General features: G+C 42.2%; 1 protein-coding gene across 1 annotated transcript in view; it reads left to right on the forward strand.

Annotated features, from left to right (window-relative positions):
• Nucleotides 1–14185, forward strand: part of CACNA2D4 (calcium voltage-gated channel auxiliary subunit alpha2delta 4) — a 111576-nt gene that overhangs the window by 42911 nt on the left and 54480 nt on the right. The window contains exons 19-23 of the mRNA XM_030322829.1: nucleotides 5472–5533; nucleotides 6804–6871; nucleotides 9124–9169; nucleotides 9263–9360; nucleotides 11661–11754. Of these exons, the coding sequence (XP_030178689.1) occupies nucleotides 5472–5533; nucleotides 6804–6871; nucleotides 9124–9169; nucleotides 9263–9360; nucleotides 11661–11754 (368 nt within the window). The remainder of the gene's footprint in view (nucleotides 1–5471; nucleotides 5534–6803; nucleotides 6872–9123; nucleotides 9170–9262; nucleotides 9361–11660; nucleotides 11755–14185) is intronic.

Here is a 14185-nt window from a genome sequence, read left to right on the forward strand (position 1 = left end):
AGGTATTTGCAAAAAAGAATGCCCCAGATATCTTGAATTTGGTGAAAAACATCACCCAGAAGATATAAAATTTTCAGCAACCCCCCAAGCAGATAAAAAGAAAAAGAAACCACATCTAGGCTCACCATAATATACCAGCTGAAAATCAAAGATATAGGAAAGTCTTAAAAGAAGCTAGAGGAAAGCAGTAATAAAATTATGGCTGACTTCTCATCAAAAACAATATAAAATAAAATGTTTTAAATGCCAAAAGGAAAAAAAAAACCTCTCAACCCAAATTTCTATGTATGGAGAAAATATCCTTCCAAAAGATGTGTATTTAGACATTTTCTTATAAAAGAGAACAGAGTTTATCACCATCAGATCTGCCCTATAAGAAATGCTTAAGGAAGTTCTTGAGGCTGAAGAAAAATGACACAGATGGAAACTCAGATCTATATGAGGAAATGAACAGCACTGGAAATGGTAAATGTGTGCACTAATATGAGACTTTTTTTGAACTCCTCAAAAAGACAACTATTTAAAGCAAAGGTTTTGACATTGTATTGTAGGGCTTATAATGTACCCAAGTATAAATAAATGGCAATGATAGCACATAGTGGAATTATCCCAAGAATGTAAGGCTAGTTTGACATTCAAAAAAGTCAGTCAATTAATGTAATTCATTACATTAACAGCATAAGGGAAAAGCGCCATATGGTCATCTCAATAGATGCTGAAAAAGCATTTGACAAAATTTAACTGGAAACAAAAGGAAACTTCTTCAATCTGGTAAAAGCCATCTATGAAAAGGCTAACTTTAAATGGTGGAATATTAAACACTTTCTCCCGAAAAGTGTGAACAAAGGAAAGATGTCTGCTTTCACCACCTCTGTTCAACATTGCACTGGACCCTGCAAGGATCTATCCTTACAATAGGTAAGGAAACAAAAGGCACAAAAATTACAAAGGAAGAAGTAAAACTGTCTTTATTCATAGACAAGATGATTGTTTACACAGAAAATTCCAAGAATCTGCAAAACAACTACTAGAACTAACAGATAAATTTAGCAAGTTGACAGAACACAAGATCAATACTATAAAAATCAATTGCATTATATATATCAGCAAACAATTGGAAATAAATTATTTTTAATTTCAAATTTCAATAGCATCAAACTACATAAAAAACTTACGAATAAATTTAACAAAGTCATATATGACCTCTACGCTCAAAACTGCATAATGTTGCAGAAAGAATGTCAAAAAGTTAAATTAATAAAAAGATATAACCATGTTTACAGGTTGTTAGTCAATATTGCTAAGTCATCCATTCTCCATCCATCAGACTGACCAGTAGATCCAATACAATCCCAATCAAAATTTGAACAGACTTATTCTAGATATAGCATAAGAAGTGAACAGGAGAAGGTGATTCTAAAACCTATATGAAAATGTAAAGGACCTAAATAATGCCCAAAATGACCTTGAAAAATAAGAACAAATTTAGATGTTTTGTACTATGTGATTTCAAAACTGACTGTAAACCTATAGTAGCCAAGCAGGGTGGTATTGACATAAAAACAGACAAAATAGGGGCACCTGGGTGGCTCAGTCAGTTAAGCTCCTGTGACTCTTGATCTCAGCTTAGGCCATGATCTCATGGTTCATGAGATCGAGCCCCACACTGGGCTCTGCACTGACAGCACAGATCCTGCTTAGGATTCTTTCCCTCTCTCTGTCCCTCCCCTGCTTGTGCTCTCTAAACAAACAAACAAAAAGAACCCAGAATAGACAAACGGATAGAGAATCCAGAAATAAACTTACATATTGTCAACTGATTTTCAACAAAGCCACCTTGTCAAATCAATGTAGAAAGGAAAGTCTTTTTAACAAATGGTGCTGGAACTACTAAGTAAATGTATGAAAAAAATAAATAGTGAGCCATATCTCACACCATAAAAAAAATTAACTTGAGGGACACCTGCATGGCTCAGTCAGTTGAGTGTAGGATTCTTGATTTCAGGTCAGGCCATGATCTCACACAGTTCATGGACTTGAGCCCCATGACGGGCTCCAGCCACTCTGGCAGTGCACAGCCTGCTTGAGATTCTCACTCTCCCTCTCTCTCTGCTCCTCCCCTGCTCTCTCTCAAAATGAATAAACTTAAAAAAAATTTTTAAAGAAAAATTAATTTGAGATGGATCATAGCCTCAATGTAAAAGCAATAATTGTTAGTCTTCTATAAGAAAACATAGAAGATCTTTACGACCTGAAGTTATCCAAAGGTTTCTCTTTTTTTTTTTAAGTTTATTTATTTACTTGGAGAGAGAGTGGGGGGTGGGGGGAAGAGCAGAGAGAGAGGGAGAGAAAATCCCAAGCAGGCTCCACACTGTCAGCATAGAGCCCAGTGTGGGGCTTAGTCTCACGAACTGTGAGATCATGACCTGAGCCAAAACCAAGAGTCAGAGGCTTGACTGAACCACCCAGGCACCCTTATCCAAAGATTTCTTAGATAAAACATGAAGAACACGAAACATAAAATAAGATTTGATAAATTGTATTTCATCAAAAGCAACAAGTTCTGCTCATCAAAAGGCACCATTAAGAAAATGAAAAAGCAAGGCTCAGACTGTGTCCAGAATACATAAAGAACTTGTACAGATTGTTAACAAAAAGACTAACAACCCAATAAAAAATGGGCAAAATACTTGAGCAGACCCTATGCATCCTTAGTCATCAAGGAAATGCAAACTAAAGCTGCAGTCAGATTCCATTCCATGCCTTCTGCTAGAATTTAAAGGACAGATAACACCACATCCTGGCAAAGATGTAGAGAAATTGGAACTCATATATTGCTAGTGGAAGTATAATAAAAACAACTTTGGAAGATTGTTTGGCAGTTTTTTTATGAAGGCAAACACTTTTAGCATATCACCCAGAAATTCCATTCCTAGGTATTTATCAGGCAAAATAAAAACATGTCCACAAGAAGACTTGTCAATAATATTTGGAGCAGCTAAAGCTGCTCAGTATAGCCCCACACTGGAAACACTCCAGATGCCCATCAATAGGTGAATATAAAGGCAAGCTGGCATGCCCACACACTGGAGCGCTACTTAGCAACAGAAGGAAACACACTGCTGATACACACAACACGGGTGGTCTTAAAGATGTTATGTTGTGCAAAAGAAGCCAAGCACAAAAGGTACACACTTCAAGGACAGACAAACCTAATGTAAAGTGATAGAATTCAGAACAGAGTTCACCCTTGGAGGGGTGGGGTGGGGATGGGCTGGAAGGAGGCAAAGAGATTTTTAGAAGATGCAAACATTCCGTATCTTGACTGGGAGGTAACTACATGGGTATATATATATTTATCAAAACTAATGGAAGAATACACTTAAGATCTGTACATTTTGCCTTTTTCTTTAATAAATCAAAAAAGGAGGGGCCCCTGGGTGGCTCAGTCAGTTAAGCGTCCGACTGTTGGTTTCAGCCCAGGTCATGATCTTGCGGTTTCATAAGGTCAAGCCCCGCATTGGGCTCTGCACTGGCAGCATGAGGCATGCTTAGGATTCTCACTCTCCCTCTCTCTCTGTGCCCCGCCCCAACTTGCACTGTCTCTGTCTCTCTCAAAATAAATTTAAAAAAATCAAAAAAGGAAAATTTTTTTTTCAATATATGAAGTTTATTGTCAAATTGGTTTCCATACAACACCCAGTGCTCATCCCAAAAGGTGCCCTCCTCAATACCCATCACCCACCCTCCCCTCCCTCCCACCCCCCATCAACCCTCAGTTTGTTCTCAGTTTTAAAGAGTCTCATGCTTTAGCTCTCTTCCACTCTAACCTCTTTTTTTTTTCCTTCCCCTCCCCCATGGGTTTCTGTTAAGTTTCTCAGGATCCACATAAAGAGTGAAACCACATGGTATCTGTCTTTCTCTGTATGGCTTATTTCACTTAGCATCACACTCTCCAATTCCATCCATGTTGCTACAAAGGGCCATATTTCATTCTTTCTCATTGTCACATAGTACTACTCCATTGTGTATATAAACCACAATTTTTTTATCCATTCATCAGTTGATGGACATTTAGTCTCTTTCCATAATTTGGCTATTGTTGAGAGTGCTGCTATAAACATTGGGGTACAAGTGCCCCTATGCATCAGTACTCCTGTATCCCTTGGGTAAATTCCTAGCAGAGCTATTGCTGGGTCATAGGGTAGGTCTATTTTTAATTTTTTGAGGAACCTCCACACTGTTTAAAAAAGGAAAAATTTTAAAGGTAATCTCCAGTTCTGACCCTCAAGCCAGCCCCATCTTGGAACATCAGGCTCCTGAGGCCACCACAGCCCTTCCTGGCCCCTGACTGCCCCAGCACCACTGTGAGGGAGGCTCTGACTGAGACAGTGGAGGCAGGAACATTGTGGGGATGAGGCTGGTGCTGGAGAACTGTTCATTCAGGTTTGATCTAAAGCTGGTTTCTTCCAGAAACAAACTTTTTTGCCACCCAAATTCCACTGCACCCCCTTCGGACATCTTATTCTAAAAGCCAGAAAGAAGTGAAGGGAATAAGAACATGTGGCTTTCCCAACAGCATAAACTTCTCATGGACAGGACAATCCACAGGACTTCAGACCCCAGAGCAAATCCTGCTCTTCCCTGGACCCACCCCTATCCATTAAAGTCACACTCACCACCTCATGGCAGCCTTATGCATGGGGTGCTATTATTAATCCTGATTTACAAATGAGAATTCTGAAGCTTAGAATTGAAGTGAAACAGCTCACCCAAGAGCACACAGCTTGTAAGTGGCCGAGGTGGCTCTAAATCCAGGTCTGCCTGATGCCCAGCCCAGGCCCTGAACCACCGTGTGAACTACCTGATGCCCTAACTTACACAATTCTACTGAAACTGAAAAGATGGCAGCTTTGAAAGGAAAAAGAAGTTGTAAAAGAGTGACGTAGCCCTGGGAAGGGGTTAGTGGAGGGAATCATGCTCCCTCTCCCTCGGCTGTATTCCAGAAAGGGGGAGGTTGTAGGTGGGTCATACACAAATGAGCTCCAGAAGATTTTAGCACCAGCTGGTCCTGTATGAACCCTAGCATTGCTGTCCACACCTGCACTGTTCAATACAGTAGCCACTAGCCATGTTGGCTATCTAAATTTATATGAACTCAACTAAAACTTAAAACTTCAGTCCCTCAGTTGCACATTTCAAGCACACAATAGCCTCACATGGCTAACAGCCACTTCGTGGGACAGCAAGGATGTAGACATTGGTCCTTTAATCAGGCAGCCCCAAGGCTACAGCCTGCTGGGCCTGGTGGTCAACAAGGTGAGGCATGCCCCTGGCAGTCAGGGAAAGGGGTCAGAGGTGAAGGAAGTGGCACAGAGACAATGAAAGCCAAGGGCATTAGGTGAGGAGGTAAGTGGCATGGTCAGGCACTTCTCTCTCCAGCAAACCTCCTTTTCTTTTCTCTCTTTCAGAAGAGAGTTCTTTTCCTGACCAATGACTACTTCTTCACCGACATCAGTGACACACCTTTCAGGTGAGGGACCCATGTTTTATTTGGAAGGGAGAGGTGGAATGGCTGGAACATAAATTCCAATAACTCCAAGCAGAAATTCCAGGTCTGGGGAATGAATTTACTCATATTTAGTTGGCAATTTTATGGTAACAGAAAAAAAACCCAGGCTTGCCTTCAGGAAACTTGAGGTCTAGACCTGCTTTGCCAGTGTATCCTACTTTGCAGGGTCTGGAGCCAAACTGCCTGGGTTTGGGTCCCAATTGCACCCCTAGCAGGCTGTGTGACCTTAGTCAAGTTACTTAACTTCTCTTTGCCTTTGACTCTTGTTTGTAAAATGAAGGTAAAAATAGTAGCTACTTCTTTGTGGTTTGTAGGACATAATCTACTTAAAGATCTTAAAGCGATGCAATGTAAAAGATTGTAAGATGAAAGATCAAATCTGAAAATCTCTTTGGTTCCTTCCAACTGTTGTCAACATGAGGCATTATACAGCTTAGGAAACAAATAGCCCTTATCTCTGAATTACCTCATTTCTCAATAAAGTGTGGTGCCCAACCTGACTGCTCATTAGAATACCTGAGGAATTTTGCAAAACTGTCAATGCCCTGGCTCCATCCAAACAAATGAACTCAGAATTTCTAGGATATACCTGTAATTCGATATTCAGCAAACATTAACAGCAGTGTTTTACTAGGAGAGAGAGGAGGGCATGGTGGTGTTCACCAGGCAGGAAAGCAGTCTCCTATTTATGAAAGCCTGTGAGACATAGAAACCTCTCCACATTTCAGGAGGTCCCTGAGAGGTTTTGGATGAATCTTGTCTAAAATGGTAGGTGATGGGGCATCTGGGTGGCTCAGTTAGTTGATTGTCCAACTTCGGCTCAGGTCATGATCTCACAGTTCATGGGTTCGAGCCCCACGTCGGGCTCTGTGCTGACAGCTCAGAGCCTGGAGCCTGCGTTGGGTCTGTGTCTCCCTCTCTCTCTCTGTCCCTAACCCACTCACATTCTGTCTCTGTCTCTCTCAAAAATAAGTAAACATTAAAAAAATTTTTTTTAATAAATAAAATTAAATGGTAGGTGATGGGGCTCTTGACCTACAGAACTGAGAGTCCTTCTCAGGAAGAGAGGTTGATGGAAGCATAGAACTGCTGCTTTAGTTCTAGAGGAGACAACGTGTGAGGCCAGGGGCAACATTCATAGAGTCCAAGTTGCTGAAGGCCAAGGAAGTAGGCTGGACATTGCTTGGCCCTTGTTGCTGCTGAGCACTTGTGTTCTCTGTTCTCCCCATAGCCTGGGAGTGGTGCTGTCCAGGGGCCATGGAGAGTACATCCTCCTGGGGAACACAACTGTGGAAGAAGGTGGGTCTGTGCCCAGTACTGGTGGGCAGTGTGGGAGGAAAATGGATTCTCCTGGGACACTGAGCAGGGCCAGCCTGGGGCAGAGCCAGAGTCTCCCAGGTCCTGGACTTGAGCAAACTCTTAGAGCAAGGCTGCCTGGTGAGAAGGGGTCTGTGTGTCCTGTGTGCCAGGGCTGCAGGATCTGTCAGTCAGTTGTCAAAGCCAGCAAAGCCTAGGACTTGCCATTGTGGAAAGCTTTGGTGGACCAGAAGAGGTAGGTCAACAGGATATGTTTCTTCTTTGAACAAAGCTGAATTTCACCTAAGTCATGACAAAGGAGGCCGGAAAGAGTAAAGGAGCAAATCTGTAGCCGTTGGATAAGGCTAACAAAACAAAGTACCACCAACTGGGTGGCATAAGCAACAGAAATGCTTTCTCTTGCAGTTCTGGAGGCCATGCCCCCTCCAACACCTCCAGAGCAGGATCCTTCCTGGCCTCTACCTCCTGATTGCCCCAGGCATTTCTTGACTTGAAGCTACAGTTCTTCAGTCTCTGTCCTCACCATCACATGTAGCTTCTCATCTGTGTCTCTCTATTTAACCTTGTACAAGGACACCAGTCATATTGGATTAGGGCCTACCCTAATGACTTCATCTTAACTTGATACGTGCCATGACATTATTTCCAAATAAGGTCACATTCACAAGTAGTGGGGTTCATACTTCAACATATCTTTTGGGGGGGACACAGCTGAACCCATAGTAGGGAACTTATGGGAAGTGAACTGAGAGGGGCAGCAAGGAATGGTGGGGAAGGATGGGGGACAAGGTCCCCACCCTCCCTAACCCAACCTGTTCTTTACTTACAGCTGCCTGAGCACGTTGAGAGAACAAAACTAATATCCGGGATTCAGGGATATCTCAGGAAGTCCTGGGATGGTTTGGTCACAGTTCCATTTAACACCCACATTCTGTCCATTCTTCCTTTATCATCTCTTGAGTGCATCTCATGTCTCCATATCCCTGCCACCGCCCTAGTCATTGTCACCTCTCTCCTGGATAACCACAGCAGCCTCCAACTGGTCTCCCTGCCTCTCTCTTCCTGTAAATCTCTGCCAGAGAGATCCATCTAGAAATGCCAGATCAGATTGTGTCACTGCTAAATGACCTTTAATGGCCTTCTAGGGTTTTTTTTCTATTTTTGGTCATTTCTCCATACACTAAGCTTTAAGATCTTCCCATGTGCTTTGCTCTCCCCTGAAATGCTCTCTTCTCCAGTGCCCACCCTCTTAGCCCACCTAACTTGGACCCACTCTTCATGTCCCAGTGTAGATGTCACTTTTCCAGCAGCTGTCCTTGGCAGACCCCCTGTGCCCAGCCACATGCTCCCATGTGACCCCTGCATTCACCCTTTCACAGCATACATCCATGGCATTAGACCACACTCCTTCCCTGTCTTCCACTGTCCCCAAAATGATCAAACTCCCTGGGCCTCCATGGTGCATTCTCTCTTCCTATACTTTTCTTTCTGTACTTAGATATTCTCAGGGCACATTCCTGCAGGGGACAGAGACCAACTTCCATGGGTTAGACCAACCAGTGATCCAAGGACTTGGAATTATGGACTCAACCAGGCTTACTGTGGGGAAAGGAGCATCACCCTGTAGCTATTTGCCTTATGTCTATGTCAGTCCAGTACCCCTTTTAATAACTCCACAAATTTCCCCTTGGTATTCCTATAATCCTTTCCTTCAATTTAACAAACCTCAATTGAGCACCTATTTTTGAGGACTGAGTAGATGCTTAGTAGGGCAATTGTTCATTTACTCATTCAATCAACAAACATACACTGAGCACACGGTTAGTGTAGGTACAGCAAGAGGCTACAGAGATTACACAAAACAGACTTGGCCCATCTCTGAGTTCTACTTTTTACTGGCAATTTAACTCAGTTGGGTACAATGCAGACAATGAAGCAAAAACCACTGGTTTCAAAGTATCAGCTCTTTGAGAGATCCAAATAGGTGGGATTTGGACACAAGACAATGGGAAGAAAAAGCATTTCAGGAAGCAGGAGCAACATGGACAAAGGCATGATTTGTACAAACCCAGCACCATCCTATGGGTTGAGTCCCTACTCCGAGCTGAGAACAAGGAAGAATAAAACCCAGTCCTTCCCTAGAGAAGCTTCCTGGCAGTTGTTTGTAAACAATTCAGGTGCACATCCTCACAACAGTGGGTGAGCACCGTACTGAGTGTGAACTCTGGTTTCAGGCCTGCATGACTTGCTTCACCCAGATCTGACCCTAGCCAGTGACTGGTAAGTGGGAAATTCACTGTTCACGAAGAGTAGAGAATGGGAAGGAGAAAGGTGGAATTTTCTTGAGGTAACATTGATTCTTCTGGGCTCCAGGATCTACTGCATCACAGATATCGACCCAGACCATCGGAAGCTCAGCCAGCTGGAGGCCATAGTCCGCTTCCTGACAGGGGAGGACCCAGATCTGGAGTGTGAGTGCTGACCCCGCCCACCGAGGACTTTCTTTTTTCTTTTTTTCTTTCTTTCTTTACTTATTTATTTATTTTATTTATTTTTTTAATTTACATCCAAGTTAGTTAACATATAGTGCAATAATGGTTTCAGGAGTAGAATCTAGTGATTTGTCCCTTATGTATAACACCCAGTGCTCATCCCAACAGGTGTCTTCCTTAATGACCCTTACCCATTTAGCCCATCCTCCCACCCATAACCTCTCCAGCAACCCTCAGTTTGTTCTCTGTATTTTAAGAGTCTCTTATGTTTTGTCTACTTTTTTCTTTTTTTAAAAATTTGACTACATGTGAGTTTTAATATGCCATTTATCAAAAATAATATAAGAAATTTAAGTGAAATCAAAAAAAATACACTAACCTTGATGGGTAAGGTCTTGACGTGTGGTTTTTTTTTAAGTGTTGACTTGTTGACATCTTATCACATTCATTATCACTGTCAACTTTTTTTAGTTCTAATTAACATAAGTATTATATTAGTGTCAGGTGTACAATATAGTGATTCAACAACTCTAAATATTACTCAGTGATCATCATGATAAATGTACTCTTTAATCCCCATCGCCTATTTCACCCATCCCCCACCCACCTCCCCTCTGGTAACCAAGTTCTCTGTATTTCAGAGTCTGGTTTTTGTCTGCCTATTTTTTCTTTGTTTTGCTTCTTAAATTGCATATATGAGTGGAGTCATGTGGTATTTGTCTTTCTCTGACTTATTTCACTCAGCATTATACTCTCTAGATCCATCCATATTGTTGCAAGTGGCAAGATTTCACTCTTTTTTATAGCTAAGCCACTGAGGACTTTACTTACTGCCAAGTAGCCTTATCCCTGGAACTCACCCATGGCTTAGGGAGAACAGGGAGATTTTCAAAGAAAAAGGCAGAACTAGCCTCCCTATGGGACCACGAAGTTGTCCAAGTTCCTGGCACTGTGGCAGCATGAGTGTGTCCCCATGTCAGGGACTGAGATTGCTTTAAGCCTCTTTCACCGGGCACTGTTAAGCCTTCAAAGAGACACTCACACAGTGTAAGGGCATCAGCAGCCTGCCCCTAGATCTGTCCCTACTACCATCTAGCTGATACTGATGCTCTGTACTCTAAAGTCCTCATCTCAGCAAAGGAGAGCATTTGGCCAGATGGCATCTTGTAGCCTGTGGTCTGTGAGAGTTTTCCAGTGCCTGGCTCTCAGGCTAAACTTAAATTCCCCAACACAGATGCAACTGGTGAAACCACAGGGCCACACCCTCAGCAGGGTCCCTCTTCTTCCTCTTTGGAAGAGGGACACACAAATGTCACCCCTAAGACAGGACCTTGCTTCCATGCTGGCCCAAAAGGGCACTCATTTGTGCATTCACTCACTCCATCAGTAATCAGTACTGAGCATGTACTTTGTGCCATGCCTGGGGTAGGCACTGAAGCTACAGAGATGACCCAGATGAGTCCCTTATTCTCATGGAGCTTGTAATCTAGTGGAGAAACCACACAACAAAGAAGCAAGCATGTGTGTGTAGGTGTAGGTTATTCCAAATTGTGGTAATTGCCATGAGTAGGATACTGTATGGGATCCTATAGAGCGCCCAACTCTGTCAGGTAGTGTTACTTATGCTGAGGATAAAAAAGAGCGACCCGAGTGCCTTCACAGGTACAGGGTCTGTTTTGGGGGCGATGACAAAGGTGATGACTGCACATCATTGTGAATGTACTAAATGCCACTGAGTTGTATACTTTAAATTGGTTGATTTTATGTTACATAGATTTCACCTAAATAAAAGTAGATAATTTTTTTAAAGAGAGAGGGAAAAGAGCCACACATGCAAAGAGCTGGGGGAAAGCATCCAGACCAGGGAACAGCATGCACAAAGGCTCTGAAGCAAATTCACGTGCACAGAACTGGCAAAAGGCCAGTGTGTTGGGAGGGTGATGATCAAGTTGCAGACTGATGGCAGCAGAAAGGAGAGGTAGCCTGGGCTCAGGGCAAGGTCTGATGTCCCTGAGAGATTCTAATCTCATGGAATACCAGAACTGGGAAGAGCCTTAGAAATCAGTTCTGCTCACATGTTGTTTGGGATTGAGGATGTGAAGGCTGAGGGAGACGACATGATTTCTTCAAGCTCACATAGATGGTTTTATGTGTCCCAGATACATGTTTATGAGACACATCCCATTCCCTGAAGTCGGGATTCCTTACAAAGGTGGATGAGCTGTATTCAACATCATAGAGGAAATAAGTGGTTTGGTCTCCTTTTATTTTGTCCCCAGGCGATGAGGAGCTGGTGCGGGAGGTACTGCTTGATGCGGTGGTGACGGCCCCCATGGAAGCCTACTGGACAGCGATGGCTCTCAACACCTCTGAGTATGTCAGCCCAGGGTGGGGCTGAGGGTTCTGTGGAGCAAAGCAGCTCCAGCCCCTAGGATTCCCTTGACTGAGTCAGGGTCCCTCCCACTTCCTGGCTGGCAGCTCAGGAGACAACTGGGTCCAAGATGAAGGTGATGACAGTGGGCAGACATGGGAGGAGTGAGAGCTTCCTTCACATGGGCCCCAGTAAAGCAGGGACTTGGCACAGCTTCCACATCCCACATGTGCTGCTGCTCTCCCCTCTGGAAAAGCACCAAATGTGGGTCCCCCTGGCATAGCTCCAGATCCCCCACCCACACTGCAGCAGCCCCGTTCCAAGAACACCTCTCTCTCGGGGTTGGTCTGTAGCTGTGTAAGCCTGTTTGCCAAGTACCCTGGAAAGAGTGGTTCAAGCAGGACCCAATTTCCAGCACATAAGGTCAAGACACTATGAAGTACAAACTTGGCCTTTACCAGTGCCTTAGATTTCCTCACTCCCTTTGCTGATATTTATCTTGTGCTATCAGGTTTAGTGAATAGGTAGAAAGAAGAAATGAATGGTGTGTGTGTGCGCACGTGTGTGTGTGTGTGTGCTTGCGCACGCATGTGTGTTGGGAGGGTACAAGATATTAATGAGGTTAAGAATACAGTGGACTACACCTTGTTCCTGAATAGGAAGATTCAACGTTAACATCATGAAGATGTCAAACTCCCCTAAGACACTCAAGTTAATTAATGCTCTCCTAAAGAAAAGAATAGAATTTTGTATGAAACAACCACCTATTTAAAAAAGCAAGATGCAGACTACTGTGTACAGTTTGAAACCATTTCTATAAAAAGGAGGGAAAACAGTATATCTGTACGTGTGTGTGCGTGTGTGCATGTGTGTGTATAAAGTCTATGAAAGTCCAAATAGGAAATAGTTCACTGTATAACTTATAACTGTTTGGTATAATTTTGAACCATGTAAATGTATTACATATACAAAATTAAATGAATCTAGAAAAAATAAAAAGAATATAGCAGGCCAGGCACTAAGTACTTAGTGTATATTAACCTCATAACCACCTTCCAATGTAGGTACTATCATTATCCCCATTTTACAGATGAGGAAACCAAGGTAAGGTGTGATAAACAACTTGCCCAAGGTCATATGCCTCACAAGTGGTGAAGTTGGAGTCAAACCAGGCAGTCAGGGGATTGGATCACTGGTTTGGAGAGAAGGGGCATGATCTTCATCTTTCCAAGTTCAGAGATTAACCAGAGATATTTTTAAAAAAATTTTTCTTTAATGTTTATTTATTTTTGACAGAGAGAGAGAGAGACAGAGCATGAGCAGGGGAGGGGCAGAGAGAGAGGGAGACACAGAACTGGAAGCAGGCTCCAGGCTCTGAGCTGTCAGCACAGACCCGACATGGGGCTTCAACTCACGGACTGTGAGATCATGACCCAAGCTGAAGTCGGACGCTCAACTGACTGAGCCACTCAGGTGCCCCATAGCCAGAGACGTTTTTAATGTTGAGAAACACTGAAGAATAAATATTCTTAACCAAGGTGTATATTAGAAAAGAAGACCTGGAGAATTAATATAAAATAGCATATTAATAAAGCTAGGGTGATAAGTCATATAATCACTCTCATAGATGCAGAAAGATATTTGAACAAATGTTAATATCCATGCATGTTTTTTAAAACTAATCAATAAAGTTAAAATTGACCTAAGCATGAAAGTCAATATCTGAACGGGGCTAGAGGCTCTCTTAACTAAAGACAAGACTAAGATAGGCATTCCCATATCCTTATTACTATTTAACAAGGTCGGAAGGTATTAGTGCAACCAAACAAGAGAATGCACCTAGAAGCAATGAGAAGGGAAAGGGAGAAGTAAATTATCTCTAAGAAGGTGATATGATTATATTTCGGGAAACCCCAGAAGAATTTATAGGAAAGCTAGTAAAACAATAACAGAATTTAGTAAAGTAATAGTTTATAATATGAACATCCAAAAATTAATATCCTTTACCTATAAAAACAAAATTAAACTTAAAATAGCATTAGAGAATTCCTATTTAAGAGGGCAAAAAATAAAATGTAATCAAACACCTAGGTATAAACTATAAGAAATATCCCAAAACTTACATAAGGAAAATATTAAAACACTCCTGGAAGACACAAACATAGTCTTGAACAAATGGGGAGGTATTCAGTGTTTTTGGATAGGAAGAATCAACATCACAAAGACATTGATCCTCCTTAGATTAATTTGTAAGTTTAATGCAACCCCAATAAAAACATAATCAGTATTTTTATGGATCCAGATAAACTGATTATAAAGTTTATTTGAAAGAATAGTCAAGAAATTCCTGAAAAAGAAAAGCAACAAAGGAAGTTTTGTGCTCCCAGGGTATTAAAACATGTAATTTATGAAGTGTAGTACTGACACATGAAT

Source organism: Lynx canadensis, chromosome B4, assembly GCF_007474595.2.
Source record: "Lynx canadensis isolate LIC74 chromosome B4, mLynCan4.pri.v2, whole genome shotgun sequence".
Lineage (NCBI taxonomy): Eukaryota > Metazoa > Chordata > Mammalia > Carnivora > Felidae > Lynx > Lynx canadensis.